The 26233-nt window shown below is 43.0% G+C and overlaps 1 protein-coding gene across 2 annotated transcripts; it reads left to right on the plus strand.

Annotated features, from left to right (window-relative positions):
* On the plus strand, positions 1–25956 carry SH3BGR (SH3 domain binding glutamate rich protein). 2 transcript variants are annotated; one of them, XM_042033289.1, is made up of 7 exons: positions 2–183; positions 5651–5836; positions 12179–12259; positions 18746–18901; positions 22097–22126; positions 24366–24473; positions 25467–25956. In XM_042033289.1, exons 1-6 carry the CDS (start codon positions 139–141, stop codon positions 24429–24431), a joined length of 564 nt encoding a protein of 187 aa, XP_041889223.1. In that variant the 5' UTR covers positions 2–138; the 3' UTR covers positions 24432–24473; positions 25467–25956. The 2 variants fall into 2 exon arrangements, with proteins under 2 accessions (XP_041889234.1, XP_041889223.1); XM_042033300.1 differs by lacking the exon at positions 12179–12259 and having other exon boundaries at positions 1–183.
* Positions 25957–26233: the final 277 nt, after the last annotated feature.

The raw sequence follows: 26233 nt of genomic DNA on the forward strand, positions 1-26233 counted from the left end.
CGGATTGCAGGGGGGAGGGGGCATCCATTTAGGACCCGGCTTAGCCCAGGAGCTGCGGAACATTTGGATTCCTCCTGGGATCGTGGTGACTTGTGGATAGCAGGGCTGCTCTGCTGATTCACTTCCATCACTGTCAGCATGGTGATCAAAGTCTTTGTCGCCACATCTTCGGGGTCCACAGCGGTAGGTGGCTCATTTAACATCCTCCTCTTACTGCTGGGATCAGGGTGGGAAATTAGCCTAGGAGATGCCAGGAAACAGCCTGCACATGACAAAAAACCCACTGGAATTCTTAGCAGGAATAAACCTCAGTTTTATTCTGCCCTGACCACCTTATTCTTGAAAGCTGCTTAAGATGTAGAGAATTCCTGTCAGTGCAGGCTGGCTTGCCTGCGAGTTTTTACCACAGTTCTAACATTTACATCTAAATTATCTGTCATTTCATAGATTTACTGCTGTTTGGGAAAGTATCTGCAATATATATACCCTGAAGAAGAAAACAGTTGGTATTGTATTTGCACAAAAGCAAAGGTAGACTGAAAATGAAGTGTTTGTTTTTAAAAGAGACTTTAGGACACTACTCCTGTGAAAGGGGAACTGTCTAAGAAAGAGCCTGGAGCTGGATAAAGTTTGGCAGAAAAACTTTCCCAAGCCCCTTCCTTTTCCTGAGTTTTGGGAGGTTTTTTGTTTGCTTGGTGTTTTCTTTCGGTTGGTTTTTGGTTTTGGTGTGTGTCTGCTGAAATGCTATACTGATGATTTTTAGCATTGAGATCTACTGCTGTAGCTGTCAGCGGAGAGTATCAGCCCAAGGGAAGGGCATGTGAGTAGTAGGGAGGTTGGAAGTCCGTGGGAGGTGGGAACCGGGAAAGGACTGTTTCCTTTTATATCCAGTTCCCAGATGAGCTCAGATTTCAGTTTTCCTTTGGCACTCCCTCCCTCCCGGTGACACGGCTAAACAAACTGGTTGGTGCTTGCACAGAGCTGTAACTACATCTCTATCTCCCTGACACCAGCTCCATTTCTTTAAGAAGCTTCCAGAGTGGAAAAGCTCCAAGAAACACCCACTGTTCATGGGATCATCACCTGTAGGAAGTGAACCGGGGGTCGTTCACTAAAGTTCCATTGGAATACTGCTGAGGAAGTTTGCAGTTCTCTCACCCAACCTGTTCCTAAGCCTGACACTCTAAAATTGCTATTGACATTTAGCATTCCTCTTTTTAAAAATAATAAACCTCAGATACAAGGGGAAAAAAAAAGAAAATAAAAAAAGAAAAGGAAGTTGGGAAGTTCAGATTTGGTAATTTGCAATTTGTAATAAAGCATTTACTGCTCAAGAAGCTTTATAAATTGCTCTGTGCTGTGCATGGGCACTCTTCTTGCTCCTATTTGGCCTGTTTTGATCTGAAGATTCCAAAAGAAATTTATGGAATCTTTACGCAGCAAAATTCCTCTGTATTTGCTTCTTTCTGGTGTGCTGGGTGTGTGTGCAGCTGTAGCAATCTCAGCCTGTGTTCAGATTGCTGATTCCAAATTGCAATGCCAAGTAGACCCAGTGTTCAGCTGGAGTAGTTTTCCACATTTTTTGGTGAATATGGATGGAAGGTATCCTTTCGATGAATGTTTAATGAGTTCTGGTATGCATAAAATAAAATTGACCCACACAAGAAGTTAGCACAAAGCTCAATATATCACTAAAATCCTATTAAATACAAATTTTGTGTCAAGCATGTACAGCTTTTCCTGAGGAGAATTAATTTAATCCCTAAACATTTTAAATTGGAAGTTTAAATTGTCCTATTAGCACTGGTGATCTCTTCAAATTTAGTGGCTGATCTCCATCAAATGCATGTTCTTGATTTTGAATTTCAATATAAGATGGGCCCAGCATGGATCACTGGCAAAGAATAAAAAACATCTCTATTTTATGTCATGCTCACCCTACTCACTGCAAGTGGTTTTCATTTTAATAAATACTTTGTGCAAGTGAATGCAGTGAACCCAGTGACATTCTGGTGCTCTGGATCAGATGCTGGAATGTTGTAATTCACTGTGGCTCTGGAGCAAATCTGCTGTCTGTATTTTTCCCCTTGATGCTTCAGAAATTTATTTTAAATATCTTCATCTTTATTATCTTTCTGCTCCAGACTTAGCTGATATTGAACTATTCATTAAGGCAGGCAGGAGTGGAGACACTTATTTATAGCACTAAAAAGCACTAATGCCTGGCTTGGAGCAAGCAGTAAAAAAGTAAAATTTTTTTGTTGCTAGTCACAGAGGGGTTTAGGATTTGGTAATATCCTGCAAGATTCTAAACTGTGGGAGAAAGAGGATTCGTGTCTTACACAGAGGAAGTCTTATGGTCTTGCTTCCTGCTGCTCATGGTTATGACACCTCTAAAATCCTTTTATTTCCTGTGGTTTTGGTGATGTTTTATCGGCCTCAAAAAGCAGCATAACCAGCAGGTCAAGGGAGGGGATGGTGCCCCTGTGCCCAGGTGAGAGCCCACCTGCAGAGCTGCCCCAGCCCTGGGACCAGCACAGGGAGGACGTGGAGCTGCTGGAGAGAGGCCAGAGGAGGCACCAGGATGAGCAGAGGGATGGAGCAGCTCTGCTGGGAGGAAAGGCTGCGAGAGCTGGGATTGTTCAGCCTGGAGAGGAGAAGCTTTGGGCTGAGCTCAGTGTGGCCTTGCAGGGCCTGAAGGAGCTGCAGGAAACATGGAGAGAGACAATTCCCAAGGGCTGGAGGGACAGGAAATGGGGGAATGGCTTCAAACTAAAGGAGGGCAGGGTTAGATTGGCTATTAGGAAGAAATTCTTTATTGTAAGGGTGGGGAGGCCCTGGCACAGGGTGCCCAGAGCAGCTGTGGCAGCTGGAAGTGTCCAAGGCCAGAATCATGAATGGTTTGGGTCAGAAGGGACCTTAAAGATCTTGTTCCAACCCCACTGCCATGGGCAGGGACACCTTTCACTGGACCAGGCTGCTCAGAACCTCGTCCAACCTGGCTTTGAGCACCTCCAGGGATGGGGTGTCCACAACTTCTCTGGGCAACTCTTACGCTCTAGCTGGATTATATTTCTTTACAACTTTTTTTCTTATTTTAAGGGACTAGTAGCTAGGGATGGTGCAACTCAAGCTTTGCTGAAAGAAAAAATGGCATTGCTGAAATAATATCCTGCTCATCACCACTTTCCAAGTAATCTATGCCCAAGTAATTTGAATTCTCCCCATGCCATCAGACACAAGTGAGGGCACAAACAAGCTCCTGCAGTCTCATCCATTCTGGGAAAGCCTTTGCATGTCCTCTGTGTTGTTACATCCTAAATTTCCCTCTGTGAGTGCTGCTTCCTGGAGAGATTCTTTTGGTTGCCCACTTAGTGCCACCCACAGCAAAGGTTTGCTTTGTGGTTTCACACTCAGTTGTGTCCCAACCCTTTTGCTCTGCCTAAACCCCTGTAATGGTGAGCCTTAAGACACAGCACATCTTCTGCTCTGCTTATGGTCATTGTCATAGTAAGAAGCTCCTTGCCTTTTCCTTAAGCAGCATAATTCCATGTAACTTTACTTTTTTACCTCAGCATTAATTTTTTCACACCATTTTTTACCTAATTTTTGCTTTCAGGCCTGGTGCTGCCTGAGCCTCCTGTGCACTATGAGCCGCATGCTGAAGAGAAATTGTTAAGCCAGGTTTAAAAGTTACAGCTTTTATAAGCAGGGGAGCACAGGATCTCTGGCTCCATTTCCATTATCTCCTCAGAGGCACCATCCGTCTGGAGCAGCAGCTATTCCAGGAGCCCTATCTCCTGCAGTGCCTGTGTCCAAAGGCACAGGCTGACCCTGGAATTGCAGCTGACAGCACTTGAGTGCCCTGGCTGTCACAGCGTGTGATGTTACTCCTGGTGCTGGCTTGTGCAGATTCTATTAACCATTTAAACAAACATTATCCTGCCACTTTCTCCTGTGAAATGTCTCTTGGGCAATCCTTTCTGCTGCCTGAATGTGTTCTGCAAATAACTCTGCAACTAAATAGCCAGTAATAAAATTATTTCTGTTTAAAAAGAAAAAATAAGAATAGAAGAAAGCAGCAGCTTTCAGCTCTGTCAACTGCATGGCTTTTGACCACTTTGGATTAGTGTTTCCATTCAAAGTGATGTACTTTTTTTAGCTCGCCATAAACCTCTGTTGCTGTCATAAAAATGTACAGCATTTAATGTTTTTTACTTTTTATAAGCAAGCATATGTGTAGATAGATGCTTCTTTATTTTGACAAGGAAAATAAATTTTATCCTTACTCATGAGAATTCATCTTTCCTGGATAATAGGCTATCACTCTACTTCAGCTTTTCTGTTTTATTAGATTATGGAAATATGTAATCCCTGATTTACTTCTCATCTCATTGCCTGTCCCTCTGATGTACACTAGCTCAGTGTCACTTTCATTTCAGGTGTTCAGATGTCTAACATATGGAGAACATGGTTTCAAATCGTAAGATAGAAGAATTTCCTTGATGCCTCATTCTAGTTATGTCTGGTGGCAAGTTCTTTAAAAGCTGCTTAGGAGTAGCATTCCTTTAGTAGGGAAGTATAGTGAGTGTTACATTTGCAGAGTAAAGGGATGGGTTATCAGCTCAATGCCTGCATGCCAGGCCTGTACAGAACCAGAATCAAAGGGAATAGGTGCCATGAGTGAATTTTAGGTGTGACAGAAGCTGTGTGTGACAAGCTCTATTTGTACGTAACATATTCTTCGTGGTCCAACTGGAACGTCATTCTGTAATGGGGGATGTATTTAAGTGCAGAAGTTCAGCTGTGCTGGATTTTCTTGAGCCTTCACTCATATTCATGTGTGAAACCCACCTGAACACTTCCCTGTGTCACCTGCTCCAGGTGACCCTGCCTTGGCAGGGGGCTTGGACTGGAGGATCCCTTCCAATCCCAACTGTTCTTTGATTCTGATTCTGTGAAATTTATTTATGCCTAACATTAAAGAATAGAGAGAAACGTGGCTCACAGGAAGCTGAATGTCACATGTGATTGGTGGGAAGGAGGCTGTTCCATGCTGAGGAAAATATGTACATTTTCAGACCTCTACTGACTTCAGGCAGGATCACCTTAGGTATCTATGCACCACATTCCCAGATCTGGGAACACAGTAGGAGGCTTCCTGCTGAGCCTCATTGCTTAGCTGGAGTTTTCACTGCATCCAGGGAGGAAAGAAAGAAGCTGGGGGGTGGGTGTATGGTGGGAGGGATGTAGTGGCAGCACTCTGGGTGCTGACAGAAAGTGTTGAATCTCAGCTCCAAAAAGTTTGAGGGCTACTGGAGAAGTGAATTCAACTTCAGGAACTTCCAACTTTCAGGAGGAATTTCTTCACAGGAAGGGTTGTCAAGAATTGGAAGGGGCTGCCCAGGGAGGTTTGGAGTGCCCATCCCTGGAGGTGTCCAAGGAAGGCCTGGACGTGGCACTCAGTGCTCTGGGCTGGGGACAAAGTGGGGTTTGACAAAAGGTTGGACTCAATCATCTTGGAGTCTTTTCCAACCTAAAAGATTCTGTGAACTTGACAAACTTGCCTGAGTTCTTGTAATAGTAGTTGCTTTTAGAAAACCATTTTCTTTTTAAAGAAGGAATGTTGTTTTCCCTCTTTCCTACCCAGATAAAAAAGAAACAGCAAGAAGTCTTGGGCTTTTTAGAGGCCAACAAGATTGACTTTCAGCAAATGGACATAGCAGGAGATGAGGACAATAGGAAATGGATGAGAGAGAATGTCCCGGGTGAAAAAAAGCCTCAGAATGGAATTCCCCTCCCGCCACAGATCTTCAACGAGGAGCGGTACTGTGGGGTAAGAAGCTGCTTGGAAATTTAAATATCTTCAGAGAGTGGTTTCTCACGGAAAGGGACTATTTTCCATTAGTAGGAAGTGTCAAACAATCTCCTTAAAACAATTTGAGATTCACTGTGAAAGAACAATTCTCAGGAAGCATTTTTTAAGCACAGAAAAGCAAGGAAACAGAAGATTATTTCTTTTTGAGAGCAAAATATGCATAAAGGGAAAACTGGCTGGAGAAGCTTCTTGAAGTTTCAGTTAATTTTGATGGAGAGTGTTGATATTTTGTTTGTTTGGATTTATCTGGGCTTCAAGGATGTCAAGTCAATATCTGAGGTACCAGAGGCTGTGAAAAGGAATCTTGCCTTTCCATTGTATTATACAAATAAATAGGAATGTTTGTTTACTGAAATAATTCTAGAATGGGGTTTGACTTACTGAAATTATATTGCTTATTCAATAAATATCCAACTCTTCATAACAGCAACTGTAGTGCTCATCAGATGCTTTTATATTTTCATATGTGCTTGTAACGGGTTCTTTCTCTTGAAACAGTTTGTTCAAAGCAGAGAAAGATAATAATGTGCCAGTATGAATATTAGGACTGTGAATCAAAAGAGATAATCTGAGAGCTTTTATTTTCTCATAGTCTGGGTGGAAATGCCCAGACTGGAAAGTGCTCAGATCTGATGGCTGAAATGAACCTGCAAGGTGCTCTGGAACACAGGGCACACAGTGAGCCCAGTTTGAAGTTACTGCACAAATCCAGTGTGAACTACTGCAAGGTTGTACTGGGGGAGCAGGGATTTACAAGCCATTGAGTTTTCAGAATTAACTTCAGTGCTCTCAGAGCAAAAGTGGATAATATGAACATCGGAGTGCAGCTGTTTCCTCATTTTCTCTTAGAATTCCTAAAAGAGAACTTGGTGGGTTGGAGTTCATGTGCATTTCAGCATCCAGTCTGCACCAATAAAAAGTATAATTTGAAAAATCTTACTCTGGGTTTTGTGGCGGCCAGCGCTGCAATAAATATTTCTGATGTTCCCTGGAGAAGTTATAGAAGGAATTAAAGAGTAATTGCCTTATAAAGTGTTGCAACTGGTCAGTCTTGACAGTAAATGATAAATACACAGTTCTTACTCCATGTCTAAAGCTATTTCAGGGAGCCGAATAATCTACATTTTGAAATAAATTTAAGTGAACAAATAGCCCTTTGCAAAGACACCTCCATGGGGAAAGGAGTTGCAGCTACTAATTTAAAAACTCAATCAAATTTACAATTAGTCTAAAAGTCTCCAGAATTCTAATGTACCCAGCTCTCAAAGCTCAGAGCTAATGATCCCAGCGGGTGCATAACAAAGACTAATTTATAGCATCATTATTTCCAAATAAATAAGGTAATGAGATCCATGTCGGTACATGAGCCTTACCCTTCTCCCCAGGGGAAGGTGCCTTGAGGGAGCTGCACAGGGAGTGTGGCGTGGGCTGAGAACATGGCCAGGGGCTGCCAGACTGCTGCAAAATCCTCCCAAATGGCACATTCCACAATGAAAACCTGGGGATTCGCATCCTGCTTCCCTGTGTAACCTGTGCAGGGCCAGCAGAGCCATTGCTCTGAAATCCAGAATTGTTTTAGGCTGGTTAACATTTATCTGATACATCTTCCCCTGTGTCCCACTTCCTTTGGCCTCAGCCATTTTATTAAAAATATCCCTGAGGATTGCAAAGGTCTGTGTGACTCCAGTCCAGTATCTTGAATTCATGAAAGTCCTTTTAAAATATGTTGCTCTCATGAGCCTTTAAGGCCCTCACTCTTGTGGCATCTAAAACCCTTTGAATTTGTGGCCTGGCTAAATGCAGGCAGTTCATACCCATTTCCTGCTAGGCCCCAATCAGCCTTTAGCTTCAACAGCCCCAGTCCAATATACTTTTTAATGGGAATCATATCCTCTATTAATCTTCATTTTGCTGTGCTAAACGAGTCAAGCTCTTCACAACTCTTTTTTTTTTTTTTTTTTTTGTTGTAAGACATTTTCCTGCTAATTTTTTATGTTCTTAATTCCCAGGTAGTAGCTTTTGGGTTTTTTTCTTTCTTAAAGATGAAATCTGTTACATTTCATTTTTCCCCATTCTTCTTTCTGGGATCACTCTTTTCTCTCATTTCCCTTCTTATCAGTGGTCTTATCAATTGTTCTTACCAATGTTTGGTTCTCATTCACACATGTGCATGTGTGTACACATTGCATCATGATTGCCTGGGAGATCTGGCCTTGGGAGATAAAAAGTCAAGATAAAATATTTCCTTCCTTAACCTGAGAAACAGAGATTTAGAAAGATACATGACAACCTTCAACTATTTTAAGGGCTGTGGCAAAAAGCAAATTATTGGTCTGAATTCAGTATAGACCCTGCTTTGAGCTGGAGGTTAGTCTAGGTGGTCTCCTGAGGTTTCTTCCTACCTGAATTATGTAGGATTTTGTAAAATATGTTCTGTTCCACGTCCACTGGAGGTGGGATGAGCTGTATGAGAAGAAATTGCAGCAGAGGAAGTTTAAGTCAGACATCAGAAAATACGCAGTTTTCAGGAGATTGCCCCGTTATCTCATTAAAGGTCATTAGCAGTGGATCAGAGAAACACCTGTCAGGAATAATGAAGTGGTTCCTGCTTTGGAGGAATGGTCCTCTGAGACCTTGTCCGATGTCCTCTTCTGCAGTTCAGTGACATTTTGGGAGTGGTCATAAGGAAAGGGGGTACTGGGGACAGGTGAGGAGTCTCCTTTTTGTGCTAGAATAGAATGACATGATGAGCAAGCAAAGTCAGTCCTGCTGCTCATCTGCTTTTCTGCTGGCACATAAAAGTGTCTGCATCTTCTGGGTGATGATGAAGAGCTGCTCCACTCCTCAGCTTGTACTGTAAAGTGGGGGTTTCTTGTGGATGGATTTTTATGAAGATACACTGCCTGAAAGCAGTGTTTCCACGAGGTCAGAGAAGCTTAAAACTGTCTTATAAATAGCTCAGATCGTATTTTTCCCTCAGATCTTTGGTATTGCCGCTTGAAGAAATAGATTAGAAATTGATTCATTTTGTATGCCTTGCTACAGTACCAATTTCAAGTATCCATTCGAATCTATCAATGCTGGCAATTATGTCCTTATTTGATCTTTTTCTTAAGCTGCTTCTTTGCTCATGTCTAGACAGACTTCTGCATCTGTGTCACTTGCAAAATGTATTGAGCACTCTGCTGCTCTTGTCTTTGCTTTTGCTTAACAAAAACCCCTAGAAAACTAGGAAAGAAATGGAAAGTAAACATCTGTTTTTCTTTGTAAGCTGAAATCTCTGCTTTCTTCTGTAAACTGAAATCGGTAGACTAAAGTACCCACGTACATACTGTAAAAAACATCCCTGAATTATTAGGTAAGACTTTTATTTGATGTTGGAATGTACATTTGCCGCCCAGAAACCAGCTGTGTCCGGAGCTGCATCCAAAGCAGTGTGGGCAGAGGTGAGGGATTGGGATTGTGCCCCTGTGCCCCTGTGCCCAGGTGAGAGCCCACCTGCAGAGCTGCCCCAGCCCTGGGACCAGCACAGGGAGGACGTGGAGCTGCTGGAGAGAGGCCAGAGGAGGCACCAGGATGAGCAGAGGGATGGAGCAGCTCTGCTGGGAGGAAAGGCTGCGAGAGCTGGCATTGTTCAGCCTGGAGAGGAGAAGCTTTGGGCTGAGCTCAGTGTGGCCTTGCAGGGCCTGAAGGAGCTGCAGGAAAGCTGGAGAGAGACAATTCCCAAGGGCTGGAGGGCCAGGAGCCAGGGAATGGCTTCCCAGTGCCAGAGGGCAGGGCTGGATGGGAGATTGGGCAGGAATTGTTCCCTGGGAGGGTGGGCAGGCCCTGGCACAGGGTGCCCAGAGCAGCTGGGGCTGCCCCTGGATCCCTGGCAGTGCCCAAGGCCAGGCTGGACATTGGGGCTGGGAGCAGCCTGGGACAGTGGGAGGTGTCCCTGCCCATGGCAGGAGGTTGGACTGGATGAGCTTTATGCTTCCTTCCAACTCAGGCTATTTTATGATTCTATCAGTTCTGTAACTGCTAAAGTCAAATTTTTTGGAAATGTAGGGACCTCTGGAGGTTTTTAGTCCAGCCTGCTGCTCAAAGCAGGGTAGCTTTAAAGTTAGTTTATATTGCCTGGGGCTTTGGCCATCTGAATTCCGTAAGACTCTATGGATGGTGTTTCCATGCCCTCTCTGTGTGCTCTGACCTGGTGCTCTAGCCAAAATAGGGAGAAGAATTTTCTGTTGATATCCAGTTGACAAATGGCACCACTTAGACCATTTATGTCTTTTCATACAGATAGAATTACTGCTTACCTGAAATAAATTGTTCCTGCTCTTTTTTCTTACTGCCTGCCTTGGGAACAATTATCTTTAGTCATTCAGCAGATGAAGATGTGAACAAGTCACCATTAGTAAAGCATAGGTGCAAATACACAATAGGAAAACTATTCCGTGATCACTGTAGACATTCCATTATCTCTTGTTTAAGACATGATAGCTTCCTCCTCAGTGTGAGGAAATAAGCGACCTTCCACTTACTGTGGAATGTCATTGCACACTCGCTGTTGCCAAGGAGCACCTGGTATGATAGAAGATTATACCCACTTCTGATAAGGAGTTATGTGGTCATTCATGTATTTCACTTGTGTCCTCAGCTCTGGTTACCTACAAGGCTTTGTGTTTCTTGAGAATTTTCGTACACTTGCCATATGCTGCTTTTCCTCAAAAAGACATATAAAATATCAATTCCACTCCACAGCCTTTCCTTGTTGTTGTCTTCTCTTTGTTCCCCTGCTCTTGCCATGTCGTGCCATGGTTTGCTCAGGCTGGTTTGTGAGTATGTGGTGTTCAGGAGGGCACAAGTTTCCTGTGTTTGCATGGCCATGTCAAACTCCAGCCCTTCAAATTGCAGAAAATCCTCATTTTCTTGTTTGCTGCACTACTCCTAAATCCCTGAGTCAGATGCAGACACTGCCTGTGTTAGACCAGAAGGAGAATCCCACAGCAATGGGAAAACAGCAAAGAGATGGTCTGAGAAATGGGTGGCCTGGAGCAGCAGCAAAATGTGCTCCAGGGCATCTCCTAGATGGGGCAGTTCCCACTGGGTGTGACGGTGTGAAAGGCAATCTGTCCCTCAGATAAATCAGTGAAATGGGTTGTCGTTTGTCATGTCTGTAAAGCTCTTCCAAACTGCACTCTAATGTCATTGATTCTGCTCTTGTTGACATTAAGGTGACTTCTAAACCATCCACTCCAGCCTTTCCAATAATTTATACTCTGGAAATACTAAAAAAGTTCAATAAAACAACTCAGGTCCTAACCCAGCTTTACAAACAAGTCTCAAAGATGACTCAGCACCTTATTATTTACAGGCTTCTATTCTGGGAGTTATTTGGGATTAGAGAAAGGATGATAACATGATCAAGGCAGTAGTGTAGGGCTCAGCAGGACATGTTCAGTCCCCTGTCCCAGAGCTGGGTGTGATTCTGGGCCAGTCGCTTCTGACTGGAGTTTCTGCTGAGATCTTAAACACTTTCTGATTTTTACCTGAGTAAGATGTGAGCCATGAACTTCCCAGTAACAAAAATGTGATAGCAAAACTTCCTTAATTGATAGGAGTGTTGTACAGGTGAAAACAGTAAAGAGCATGCAAGCTCTAGATGGCAGGATAGGAGGCATCCCTGGTCTTCTCAGTTCCATTTCCACTGAACACAGGCATTTCATGTGATGGTTTATAATTTCATTTCACCAGTGCACCAGAGATTTTGGCTGGTACATGGATACCAGAGAGAGCAGCACAACCCTTTCCTAAGCTGGTCGGAAAATAACTTCATTTTCTAACCAGAGTGCCTTTCTTTAAAAGAAAGTTTCCTTGTTATCATTTCACTTGTGCTGTTGTGTTGACTGTTGCCTTTTTTTTGCCACAAAGAAGTTCCAGAGTTTTGAGGGCCTATTTTGTGTCCTTACTCACAACAAGCTTTATCTTAATGTTTGAATGGGAATAGCTTTGCCTGGGAGTGTACAGCTGAGGCACGTTAAAATGAGACACTTAATTTTATCTGATTCTGACATGGATGGGATATAATTAAAGTGTAAGTCTCTGGAGAGATTTGCTCATATTCATTTTGCCACCCTGTGTGAAACTCCCTTTATCTGTGTTTTTTTCCTGGGGCTGAGATAATGCAGACAGTTGTACAAATGCATGGTCATTCTCATCAATGTAGGATTTACCTGGGCTGGTCTCTTCCTCCTGTGCTTTTTATTTGATTTTTGATACCAATTCTCTGGGTTTTTTTGTTTGTTCCTTTCTTAGGATTTTGAATCATTTTTCTCCGCTAAGGAAGAAAATATTATTTATTCGTTCCTGGGCCTTGCTCCTCCTCCAGGCACAAAGGTATGGACTTCTATCCTTCCATTTACTTGATTTTAATAAAAGATGAACATAAGCAGTGACTCAGCATGTCACACAAGAAGCAGTGACAAGCAATACATTAGATGTTGAAGCAGCAAAGTGTTCTTAGAGGGAAAAAAAGTGGCTGGTTCAGTAAATACTAGAAAATACTTCTTTCCTCCCTTCTTTCACTGCAGGCTTGTTACCATGGCTCCAGCTGATGGGTTTGTTGATGTTGTTGACACAAAGCAGTGTTTTATTGTGTTCAGCTTTTAAACGATGCAGATTCCCTGACTTGGTTTCTGGGTTGTGTTGGTTACAAGAAGCCTTCTCTTGCCCCTGACTACATCAGAGGGTTTGCCCTGGCCCCTGACAGCAGGGCTGGGATCAGACACATCCCATCCTTCAGTGGCACCATGGAGCTCACTCCCTCTGCCTGGAGGAGAAAAAGGCTCACCCAGCCCTTCACCAAGTCCCTTTGGCAAGTCTGCCCGTGGTTCTCCGTCACATTTTGACAATGTTCTAATGTATTTCTGGCAAAAGAAAAACATTTTCTTTTGGGGCTTTTTCCCCTGTTTTTACCTTGTGTTGTTTTTATAGAAAGCAATGTGTTTTTTCTTTACTAGAATCTTCTTCTAATTAGAAGTTTTATAACTGAGAGAATTACAGCTCTGCTATCCTGAGATCATATTAGATGGTAATAAAATGTTGCCATCTTTAACGTGGGTGAGCCAACAAAAGAAATTAATCAAGGGAATGATGAGCCAGAGTGACAGGAGAACTCTGCTGCCTTGTGTGACCTGGCTGAGGATCTGCCTTGGAGCAGGAGATCTGCCTTTGGTCCAACTCTGCAGCAGCTTTGAGTGAAACATCATTGGAAATGTCTCTGTTTATCCTCTTCTGTAAAAGCAGAGAAAAGAAAAAAAAAAGAGCCTTTGCTAAGTGCTTTGAGAGCCACAGCTGAAAATACACCCAGGGGAGAGCCCCAGTTGTTATAAATGTCTTTGACGCTGAGTCCCTCCATGATAAGGAGAGTGATTTAAACTTTCTGCTTTAGCTGTGCCATCTCCCACCCAGGGAAATAAAAATGACTTGCCTACCCCACAAGGGTCTTGTGAGAATTCATTTAATTAACATCTAGAAAGCCATGAAGGGCTTAAAGGACTGCAGGTATTGCATATTATAATAATTATAAAAGATACGTGGAGAATCAGTGAGATAAAGAAAATTGCATTTTTCTACCTTCCCACTCCACAGATTATCTGCTCCTTCATGCAAGGTCCTGGTAGATACCATATCTATGAAGCAAAGTAACAATTTTTAGAATTCATTTGTTCCCAGCTGTCAGCAGAGGCTATTACAGTTTCTACTTCGTGACAACCTTGGAAATGTTGAAAATAATATGTTTGGTGCATTCTGCTGGGCAGATTCGTTTGTCAGTGCCATTGGTAGCAGGGAAGTCTTGTTTACACTGATTAACTGCTGCCTTGGTGGTGGCTTCAGTCCGGAGAGTGCAAATAAGTGAGAGTGTTTGTAAAGTCCATGAAAAAGTGGGATTTTTATAGTCTCCCTTTCAGATCCTATTTCTGTTTGAGAGAGACACATACACTTCTTGCAAAGGTGTCTCTCAGCATCTTCACTGCAGGAGAGGCTGCCTGTGCTTTGTCAAACAAAGAACTCTCCTGCTCTGCTTTTGCTTCTGCTTCCCCCTCATTCTCTGTCAGCTCGACCTTAGATAAGCACAATGAATGGCTTGTGACACTGATTTCCAGCAGCATAAGTCTGGAATTATAAGTCAGGTGTGGAAGAGATGCTGATGATGACACATATGATAAGGTTTCCTATTAATCCCTTCTTAAAAAATTGTGTGGGTTTTGGGGTTTTTTTCTGGAATGAAGCAGCATACTCTAAAGCATGGAATTACCACAAGGCAGTGAGCATTTGCTTTCTAGGGATTTTTACCATGCTGAGACATGAAAAAGATTAATATGAAGCTGATACCTCCTTGGTACTCTTGTCTTAAAACATTCTGTTTATTTTTCCATCTATCTTTTGTCTCATATTGCAACAGGAGTAAAGAAGTTCTTTAATGGCCCTGATGCTGTTTCACAACACAGTCCAGCAGCATCCTGAGCAGGGCTGTCTTGAGCCTATTTCCTAGAGGAAACAGATGAACCTTTTGGGGCTCCCTCAACAAAATGTAACTTCCCAATGCTTGTAGTTAAATTCATTGCCAATTCATTGCCATTGCTGAGTGCAAAATGCACATTCAGTTCTGCAGATTCTCTGGTTTTGTTATTTCTATATATCAATATATTCTGTATATTAGAGCTGCCCCAGCCCTGGGGCCCAGCACAGGGAGGACGTGGAGCTGCTGGAGAGAGGCCAGAGGAGGCACCAGGATGAGCAGAGGGATGGAGCAGCTCTGCTGGGAGGAAAGGCTGCGAGAGCTGGGATTGTTCAGCCTGGAGAGGAGAAGCTTTGGGCTGAGCTCAGTGTGGCCTTGCAGGGCCTGAAGGAGCTGCAGGAAACCTGGAGAGAGACAATTCCCAAGGCATGGAGGGCCAGGACAAGGGGGAATGGTTTCAAATTGAAGAGAGGAAGTTTAGATTAGGTATTGGGAAGGAATTTCTTCCTGTGACGGTAGTGATGCACTGTAAAAGGTTGTCCAGAGCAGCTGGGGCTGCCCCTGGATCCCTGGCAGTGCCCAAGGCCAGGCTGGACATTGGGGCTCTGAGCAGCCTGGGATAGTGGAAGGTGTCCCTGCCCATGGAACAAGATGATCAACCCAAATAATCCTGTGATTCCATGATTCTGTGATTTTATCACACCAAGTACATCTATTTCCTTAAAGGGTGCGATGTGCCCATAAAATTCAGTGACTTTACAGGAAAGCAATCCATATTTGTGGTGCTTCAGCAAGGGTCTCTTAGCTCACGTCATCCTCTCTCCTGTTGCCTCCCCACCACAGTGGTTGTTGTGTTTTCTAAAGCATCATTTAACAGGGCTGAGCAGAAAGTTTTATGTGCCTGAGAGAAGCAGCAGACACAGTGCTTGTGTTAATAAATAATTTAATCTATTAATACCAAATACCTCCTCACCTGAAGGAATACCTGGTCTAGATTAATTCCAAACATGGTTCAGGGCAGGGTTTTAAGGGCAGCTGTACCTTATGCCTGACTCAAAGATCAATCAAATTCATGATAGATTTCTGAAAGATCCTGTTTAATCTTGGATTAGTGACCTGATTAGTGACGTCCCAGTGGGGTACATGTGTAGATCTGAGCTACAACCAGATCTGAGCTATAACCAGTGCAGTTTGTATGTTTGGGATTGGGTGTGTCAGTCTCAGCTGCCTCAAAAGTTGGGTACATTTTTTTTAAAGCTGGCACCACTTTTATGCTCAGTCTGACGCAGTGAACTCAGTGATTTACGTGAGTTGAGGGTCTGTTTTCAAATACTGTGCATACTTGAAGCCTTAATCCCACTATTCTTGATCTTAATATCCAGAATCTTGATATCCCTGAATCTGTAGATACTTGAGCTTAAGTTAGTGGAGGAAGGCTTCTCCTAAATCTGCTTTGAATTACAAATTTGTGCTATGTGCTTTTTATTTAAAGAGAAAATGACCTGTCAGCCAATCTTTAGAAATGGTACTTCATTTTGAATTAGTTGAAAATTAAATTCTGTGTTTCTATGGAGAGCCAGTGTAGCGATGATATTCTGAATGTCAGAGTTCTCCATATAATTAACAGGAGCTCTGTGTGTGTGTGTGTTCTGGCTGATAACATGCTGCTTCTAGAGTTTAGTTCTTTCAGCTACCCCTCTTTTTTGTGCCTTATTATCTAAATATATGGTTGATCTGAGATGGATTCATACAATATGGTCATTTCAGTTAGGATGCTCTCTGTGGTCCTTGTGCATTTTATGTGCCAGCCAAAAATAGTGAGTGCATGGATTTTAATGAAGTGTTAATATTTGTGCTGAAAATAAATATTTAACCAATTTCAAGGCCAGGTTGGACTCAGGTTTGAGCAACCAGGTCTAGTGGAAGGTGTCCCTGCCCATGGCAGGGAGGTTGGAACGAGATGATCTTTAATGCTTCTTCCCCAACCCAAACCATTCCATTTTTCTATGAATTTAGTTTTCATTAACACTCTCCTTTTCATTTGAGGAACTTATTCTGTAAGAAGTTACCATTTCCTTAAGAAAACAATGTATTAACACAATGTTGCACAAGGGAATTTCAATGTATGTTTGTGTTATTACATATTTTAATCTTCAAAGATTTTGTTAGTTTTTGGGGGAAAAGTAAACAGTAAACCAAGCCAAACAAATGTCTCTGTATATCTGTTTTTAATAACAATGCCACCAACATCAGAGTGCACTGAGCCCACAGCTTTATGTGTACTTGAAATGAAATGATACTGCCAGAAAAAGAAATTGTCTTTTCTCCCTCCTCCTTCCTCTGGCTCCTTCTGCTCACTCCCAGCTGCTCATTCCTCTCCTCGAGCATCCCCCACGTGCTGGCAGGAACATTTGTGCAGCTGTGTAACAGAGTGTGAAGCTGGTGTGAGGTAGAAATGTTTTGCTTTTTAAAGCTTTAATCTTGATCAGCTCCAGTTCCAGAGGAAGGAGAATCTTTGGGACCTTTGTGCCCACTCTCTTTTCACTGCAGGTTACTTAGATGTAAAACTGACTTTCCATGATTCAGGAGAAAATTGCCAAAAGAGCACCAAGTCTTACAGGCAGTCGAGTTTCAGGAAAAACATCAAACTGCTGATATCTTCTTCCTAATGTTCCTAAGCTCCCTTACATCATTTTTGTCCCTATCCAGCAGAGCTTGTCAGCAGGAGGACATCCCTTATGTCCTGCAGCACATCTTGGGACAAAGATCCCTAAGCCAGCGCTCAGCCAGTCAGCTCTGGGGATAAAAGCCAGCCAGCCACACCCTGTTCTGAAGGATAAGTGCACTGGCTGAGGAAATATCTATGATGGAGATACTGGAGGAGAGCTTGTGAAGCTTAAAGGAGAGGGGAACTTGACTGAGGGCTTCTGTTTAACTGTAGAGACAGATGAAATTATGGAAAAGCAGCAAACCCCAAACCAACCAGGTGGCTGAGTTGTAAGGGTTTGGTCACAGGGATGGGGAAGGAGTTTGTGTCCTCTCGGGGATGTGCTGCTCTTCCCAAAGCGCGTGGGACTCAGGATGGCACAGGACAGAACCTCCCCTGAGTCCAATTCTCTATTTCCAGAGGAAACTACCCCAGATAACACCTCTCAGAAGGCGTCAAATTTCCTTTTAATAATTAGGTCCTTTACCTCAGCTTCTCTACTACCAATCTCTTCTGAAATCTCCCACTGATGATGATTAGAATTTTTCTTCACAGCCAATTTGTACTCGTTCTGCATCTACCTCAGCACTCTTCCTTACCCTATCCCCGTCTGATGTTTACTCTGTTCTATTTTGGGAGTGCCATCATATCCCCTCACAGCATCACTTTCAGTAGATTAAAGCAATGAAGCTTTTTTTGTCACCCTTTCATAAGACAGCTCTCCGCTCCCTCAGATGTTCCTTCCCCTCTGCACCTGTTCCAGTCTGAGTTTCTCTTTCTTGAGCCTGAGTGACTAGGATGGTACAGAGCAATCCAGAGGAGGTTTTGCCTCACCTCATGCATCTGAGGATCACATTTTTACCTCTTTCATTGTCACATCATATTCATGGCTCAGTTATCCTGCGCTTATTTAAATATATCCATCTTTTTCTTCCTTGGTGATCATTAACTAACAAGCTCCCAAAGTGCAATAGAAAAATCACTTCCTAATCTCTGACCCAGAATTGCTTGGCCCAAATACGGTGACTTTGCACTTCATGCTCTTGCAATTCATCCTATTTCTGCTGTTCCACTCGAGGCCTCCTTTTATCTGACACAGTGTGGGAGCCACTGTGACCTTTCACAGCCACCTGGCTGAAAGGACACCAGGATATTTTTCAAATAAAGAACCTCCCAGCTGGTGCTTGGTCATGGTGCTGGAACAAATAGACTTGATTGAATGATGCAGGAAGAGTTTCCTGATGTTTTTACGCAAGAAAGTTAAGAGACTAAATGTGAAATCCTTTATTACTTCTGTTTTCCTGTAGCTTCTGGATGATGTTTAATTGGAATTCATGCTGGTGGAAAAAGCTTTTTTCTCTTGAAGCTTAAATGTGCCATCAGGGTGAACGCTGGTTTCTATTAAACTTTCCAGAGAAAGGTTAGAGAATCTGCTATGCTGAGAAGTGCTTGAATTCATGTTTTCCCCACACAAAGCCCACCAGGTCAACATGCCAGCAGGTGTTCTTTTCACAGGAGAAATACACCCTAAAAGGGGGTATTTTCGTTTGAATTAGAAAAACACTTTCCCAAAACAAGAAAGTCAAGAATTTTATAGAAATGAATTGTTGGTTGTGTGCCCTGAAGCTTACAATGACTTCCCCTTTGCTACCAGGAGACTGAAAAGTCTGATGCCACGGAAGATAAGTCTGAATCCAAGGATGAAAAGTCTGATGCCACGAATGAAACTGAGGCACACACAGAAGACAAGGCAGATGAAGGGGCTCCAGAAGAGGCTCAGTCTGACCAGACACCACCAGAAGGTCAACAGGTAATTTTTCCTTTCTCTTTGTGATCTGAGGGTTTTACCTGTGCTAAGCACATGAAACATAAACCCACAGGCCCTCCTGGTGTGCCCTTCTGACTGATTGCAGAGCAGTCCTGCTTGTCTTTTGGGTGTATTTTCTTTGATATCAGGATGATATGAAACCTAGATAAAACTCCAGTGAGCTTTGTTCTGGATCTTGAGTAACAGCAGCTGCCTCTTGCCACTTGTTACCACAAGCTTTTTATTTTATCTTGATGGTCATTGGGAACCAGAGTCTAGTTATGGAGGATAATTTAGGACTAGACATCTGAGTCCTGCCTGTGTGAAAAAAAAATTGCCACTCTCAATGGCCAGCATGTGCAGTGCTCGTAAATCTGGGTGATAAATGTTTGGTGCAGATCTGACAGTGCCTTCTCCAGGCCTTGCAGAATCCCCTGGGCAGTGCAGAAACGGAGGCCAGGGTTTTCCTTTCTGTCTGCTCCTGGTCTGGTAATGATCTCAAACTGCAGCTCAGTTTGGATTTAAGGATGGATTTATTTGAATGCTGCAGCATTGGGTGACCCTTCCAGGGAATCAGGCCTGCTGCTGCATCAAGCACTCACTCTTGTCATGTTCTTCTGTGGTTTGGAGATCAGATGGTCCCAGGGGGATATCTGTCACAAATGCATCATCTCTTTCATTAAAGATCAGAACAAATGGAGTTTGGTTGGTTTTTTTTTAATCTAGCTGCAATATTTCTCCAGAGGAAACACCTCTCTGTAGACCTTTCCCCATTGCCCTTTTTAATAATGAGTGATCCAGTCACTGTTAGGCTGGAAAAGCCTCTTTGACACACCTTCATGCAAGTCTCAGCCACTGGGAAGTCCCACTCATAACTTCAAAACAGTGATGAGGAGAGACTGTCCTCAGTGGGAACTAAATTCCTCCTTAAGGAAAATTATATCCAAGCACTTTGCATGTTGCTATGAATTTCAGCTGGCAGGTGAGTGCCATCAAATTCCTTTTTTCTCTGGCTCTTGAGAGGAGCCAAAACTGCAGTGCATCCCCTGGCTGGCCTGGGTGCCTGGCTGGCATTCTGCTTTAATGTTTTTCAAATGAGAACAGAATGCTGGAACACATCTGCAAATGTGCCAAGCAGCTGTGTAAGAGAGGTTTTGCAGTGACATCATGCAGTACCACTCCTATGCAACCAGCACCTTGCTCCGTTTCTCACAGAAAGGATTGGAGCTGAAAGTGGAAAATAGATTTCTTTTCAGTTTTTCAGGGAGGGGAGAGGCAGAGGAGAGAGTACAGAAAACATTTATTGCCCTGTTTGACACCCACTTCCCGTGTCAGCCAGGGCAAATCGCTTCAGTGCCGTGGCATCTGCCTGCCTTGCTATAGTTCATCCCAATTATCACTTCAGTTGGGATGGCATGAATCATTCTGTAGGAACTCTGCTCTTCTCACTCACTACAGACAGCACACAGAGGACAGGGTTAGATGAGAAGAGCAACTCTGAGGCAGCTACAGCGAGGTGAATTCCACCTTTTGCCCCTGTATCTCATTTTAGGCTTATAAAAGAAAGTTAAAATACCATTTCCTTATCTGGGCAGGGTTTTTTGAAAGTAAATAAGCTCAAAGACTGCCAGATTGCCATCAGAGTATCTCTACTGGATGTTAAGTCCTGAAGGATACAGGTATTTTCAACACAAAAAATTGAAAGATGGCAGTTTTATGTTCTGTGGCTGAATTAATATGCCAGGGGGAATTTAGTATTGGAATTTTGGCCTTGTTTAGCACTGCTTTAAACCATCTCAAAAATGACTCCCATTTGCGGGGTGTAACCAAGCCAGCTTTTCTCCAGTGACTTTGCAGGAGAAATACCAGCACTGTGGAAAAATTCTGGAAGAGTCTTGGCAAGGTAAAATTACCTCAGCCTTTGCCAGTAAGCAAAGATAAGATAGAGACAGATACCAGAACAAACTGGGACTGTCTCAGCCGTGGGGCTGCAGGGAGGGTCCAGGCTTCGGGAGGCTCCTCCAGTGCTCGGTAGCAGGGGATGGTCAATGTGGAGGCTGCAGCTCTCTCCAGCTTCTGCTGCCCTTCCTGGGAGGTGCAGAAATCCAGAAGCTCCAGCTTTTTGTCTCAGGCTGATATGACCATGAGGAAACCATGGATGTAGTGCTTCTCCTTCTTGCTTTGTCTGTCCCTTTGGTTTTGAGTTTCTTGAGGAAAAGGCTAAGCTCCAGCACGACATGGACCTGCTGGTCACTCGATGTGCTGGTAGTAAGTTTTCTGTAGTTTTACTGTCTGATTTGGACTTCAGATTTAAGCTTGGAGGTTAGAATATCTTTTAACTGGTGTCCCAGTTAAACCTGTTTTCAGTACAGATTAGGCTCCCTTCAGAGCAAAGCTATTTTAGAAACATGTTCAAAAATCATATTATAATGCAGGTCTGTATCCTGTCTCAGCAATTCCCCAGGCCATATTTAAACCCAGGCACTGCAACTCACTCCCTTAACTCATTCCCTGAAAACTCGTATCAACCCCTCTGCCTTCTGCTTGGCACTGTGACATTTGCCTCTTCTCTCTGGGATTATGTGTAGGATCAGCTCTTTCCCCCAACAGGCAGCTTAGGATCTAACATTAAATTCTATTCACTTTGTACATTAATTTTTTTTTTCTTTTTTATCTCTCTCATCACTTCTGCTCAATCTACAGTCTAAAACCAGCTTGTATTATTTTTTATTCCCTGTTGAGCCAAGGCATCTGTTGCAGCCTACAACAGTTAACAGAATCACAAGCCAGATTCTGAGTGATGATATATAGCGTAGATAAAACTCTCTGTAATTCTGATTTAACTTTCATTTTGCAGACCAGCTAATTACCAAAAAATCCCACAGAAACTCCACCTGAACAAGCAAACAAAACCCAGCTCCAAATCTTTGCTTGCCAATGAAGCAGATTTGATTGGAAGTAACTGAGGAAAAGGGAGCTTGATTTAATGATTTTTGTAGCCCTTTTCCAACATAAAAGTTAAGCTTGAATGTGCATTGTGAGTTAATTTGGAGGATATTATCTCCAAGTGAATCCAGTGAATTCCACATAATTTTCCTAAATTCAGTGTTTAACTTCTGATGTGTTTTCCCTGTCTGCCTCCTGATATTCTTTCTTTAATTTATGTTTTCAACATTGTCTTTTGTATCTCTTCTGTAGGAAGGCAAGGAAGAGCATGCAGCAAGAGGGGTACAGTATACCTGGATATTTTATTATCACCTTTTGCTTGCGTGTATTTAATTCCTTTTCAGTCCCTTTGCTTCACTCAAAAGCCAGTAGATTCTTATTCATGAAAGTAAATACACAACAGTCATATTCTACAATATAATTCTATAATTATCTCTACTGTCATAACAGTAGAGATAATGATGGGTCATATTGTGGTGTTATTGGCTGGAACAAAGATGGGCCTTTAATCATTAAAATCTGTAAATGGAAGACAAATTGTCTGTCACAGATTCTTCAGTAAAATTTGCCAAGGACTCCCAAGACAAGTCTATCTTTGATAATCACTCACTGACACCATGCTGTGATTGCATTTTGAGTGTGAAAGATTCATGCTGACAATTTAGGCAGTTCTGCCCATAAAGGAGATATTTTCCTCGCCAGAATTTGTACAACCCAGGTGCAAATCCTCAGACACTTTTCTGCTTTGCCCAGACCCTCAGGATCATCCAGCCCCATCCCAGCAGCACCAGCATCACCCCAAACCCTGTCCCCAAGGGCCACATCCAGACTCCTCCTGAGCACTCCCAGAGACAGTGACTCCACCACTCCCTGGGCAGCTCATCCCAAGGCTTGACCACTCTGGCAGGGAATTTTTTTTTCTAATCTCCAATCTGAAGCTCTTCTGATGCAATTTAAGGCCATTTCCTCTTGTCCTTTCACTTGGCAGCAGAGCCCGACCCCCCCTCACTGCCCCTCCTGGCAGGGACTTGTGGGGAGCAGTGAGGTCCCCCCTGAGCCTTCTCTGCTCCAGGCTGAGCCCCTTTCCCAGCTCCCTCAGCCACTCCTCCCAGGATGTGTTTACCAGACCCTAAAGCTCCTGGACCCATGAGCAAAGTATGGGAGCTCCTGGGGTTTCTGGTGAGGGCCATCAAGGCTGGTTAGTTGTACCCTGGCACCGTCAACTGATGTTTCAAGCCAGAAAAAATTCCCCCTTTTTTTTCTGTAAAAGTTAATTGACTTGAATTTTGAATGGCAGTTGGTAATACCTGAAAGATGTGTCTCTCCTGGCCCTGTATCAGAGTTCTCATGAGATAAAGAAAGGCACCTTTCCTGGGGGAAAATGCCCACAGCTGCAATATTCCTTTGGCATAAGAACTTCTAACCCACAGATATTTGTATTACATTCCTGGTTTTGCAGGAGTGATTCTTTAGTGCAGTGTTTTTCCCTGAAAAACGATTGAAACCAGGAATCTGATTCCAACAGCTCCATCCCCAAGGAGATATTTAACCAGGATTTTACTTCAGCAACTCAGGTGTGACTCCTGCACAGACAGGAGGCGTCCAAGAGACGAAACAAAGGTTTCTGCTGCTTGTACACGAGCTGCAGTCCTGACTGAGAGTTCATTATGGATTCTTTGATTGGTTGTTTGATTATGCCAGGAAGAAATTCACATCACTTTTGCAGTCTAAGCCATCTGTGAAGGGATGGCAGATTGAGATAAAGCTGATTTATACACATGGGAGTGGCTTTGGACAAGAGATCTGGAAGAGGAGGAGAGGAGCCCACAAAGCAATTTCCAGTTGTTTTTCAGAGTAGAGCTTCATTTACTCTAGAAAGACAATAAGCAGAGATTGTTGTCTGTGTTACACAAATTCAAGCTTTCAGATAACTGTTGATTGAAGCAAAGGGCTGTTTTCCTTCAATTGTGTCATTTCTCCTGCAGAAAAAAGTGAAAGAAGAACTTTTGAAATATAAACAAGGCTCTATTATCTGATTCCAGATGATTTTTAGATCATTCAGGAGTCTAGTTCCTGTGCCATGAATCTTTACTTGTTTGCTGCTCCAAGAAATAGAATTAAATTATATATAGTTGTATAATTATAGATATTGTATATATATAGTATATATTGTATAATTATAATTGTATAATTAAAAATACTAAACTTCTTGTCATATTTACACTTATTTCATATTCTCATTTTGATCTTAAGCATCTATTTGCATCTTAGCCACTTGCTCTAACCTCCTTAAGAAAAGGGTTCTTATATTCCATCACTTGCCTATTAACTCCACAGACTAAAGCTCTGGCATGTTGAGATTAAAAAATACACATTAATTCTATTTTTGAATCTCAAAGAATATTGCATTTACTAGAAACAGAACAGTTGTAAAAACAGAGCTCTGCATTTCAAGACTGTTTTTTCTTTCAATTCCTGTATGGTAACTACAACTATTTTCCATTTAAAAAAAAATAAAAAGGAAGAAGAAGAAAAGCAGGGAGAGGGAGAAGAAAAGGAAGAGGTGGAGGAAAAGGAAGAGTCTTAGTACGGTTCCCTATGACACAATATTTCTTGAACAGGTTTTCAGGTAACTATTGAGATATCAAGCACTGTTTCTAAATACCCTTAAAGTAACATAAACTTGCAATTTTTGTAGTTATTGTTGTGGAGGGGCAAAGTGTCCATGCACAAAGTGCCCAGCTGATGACTCAAAAGTAGATTTAACTGTTGCTACTTGCCTTTCACATGGAATAAGAATTCTTCCCTCCGCTTTCTTACTCAGCTGCTGATTTCACTGTGGCTTTTAGGAGCTCCATGTCTCACATGAATCCCTCTCTCAAATCTAGTTGAAAACTTAAAGTACTGGTAAGGGAGAGGAGCCTGACAAGAAATATGACTCAGTATAAAATTACTGACAATAGGCCACATTTAAAACCTCAAAACAGGAAGCATCTGGAAGGCAGAATATGTCCTGTATAGGTGTGTGAGCATCCAGCACTGTTCAAGTTCTGTCAGCATGTGCTTTCTCATTTTAATGTTCAGGTTTTCTCCTTCCTCTGTCCCTTCTCCCCTGCACTGAAATACAGGTCAGAAAATCATGGACTAGGGAGAAACTGTAACCTACAAGAGAGTTGGAATTTCCAGCAGATTTCCCTTGGGGTGATGGGACTTCATCCTGATCACAAAGTGCAAAGTGTTCTTTCTAGGACTAGCAGGATCCATAGAATCATGGAATGGTTTGGGTTGGAAAGGACCTTGAAAATGATCCTGTTCCAATCCCCTGCCATGGCAGGGACACCTGCCACTACCCCAGGTTGCTCCAAGCCGCGTCCAACCTGTCCTGGGCTGGATTTCCAGCTGACCCTGAGATAGTTGCCAAAGGTTTCACCAAGCAGATGCTGGTGGGATTTTCCATCACCTCAGCAGGGTGGGAAATCCATCACTCCTTTCATGCCGCCTCTCCCAAATCCGGGTTCCTCTTTTGCATGGGAATTAATTCATCACAACATTGTCCAGAGTTCAGACCTGTAACACCACAGAAGTGCTGAGTTCTAATCTAATTTTCTTTGTTCTTGTCCAGGAAGCACAAGCTGGAGCCGCCCCACCAAAGAAAAGAAAATCCCTTTCCCAAGCAAAGCACCACTACCTTTTGTGCCTGTAGAATAATGAACACATAAACATGAACAGAACACAGACAGCACTCTGTCCCACCTGTAGCCTTTATATATATATTTGGTATTCCAGTTGCTTGTTAAAATGGGTCTTATGTCTGACAGATGATATTTCAGTCAATTGTTCTGTGTTGGGATAATTTTGTCCATGTCACATTTAGCTTGTGAGCTCCCAGGGCAGGAACCATGTCTCCCTCCATGTCTAAATACTGCCGGGCACGTTGCTGCCGACTGCACTCACACCAGTGACGTCTTCAGAGGAAAAGAAATCCACCACTGAAAACTGCAAAGAGGCTTCCTGTAAAGAAGCCATGTGAGTCATTTCTCCCTCAGCTGGCATTTGAAAATGATTGAGATTCCCATCGTGCAGCAGTTTAAATAAATGTGTTTTCTGTTGTATCTGCTCTTTGTCTGCAAAAGCATTAATTTAACTCTGCGTGCAGATGTTTTCTCCATCGTTACGGCTGTGGGCTGTACGAAGTCATGGAATCACAGAATCATGGAATGGTGTGGGTTGGAAGGGACCATAAAGATCATCCAGTTTCCACTATCCTAGGCTGCTCCAAGCCCCAATGTCCAGCCTGGCCTTGGGCACTGCCAGGGATCCAGGGGCAGCCCCAGCTGCTCTGGGCACCCTGTGCCAGGGCCTGCCCACCCTGCCAGGGAACAATTCCTG

The sequence above is a fragment of the Corvus kubaryi genome, unplaced genomic scaffold, assembly GCF_017639235.1.
Source record: "Corvus kubaryi isolate FWS band 111438036 unplaced genomic scaffold, C.kubaryi_AGA036_p1.0 133, whole genome shotgun sequence".
Lineage (NCBI taxonomy): Eukaryota > Metazoa > Chordata > Aves > Passeriformes > Corvidae > Corvus > Corvus kubaryi.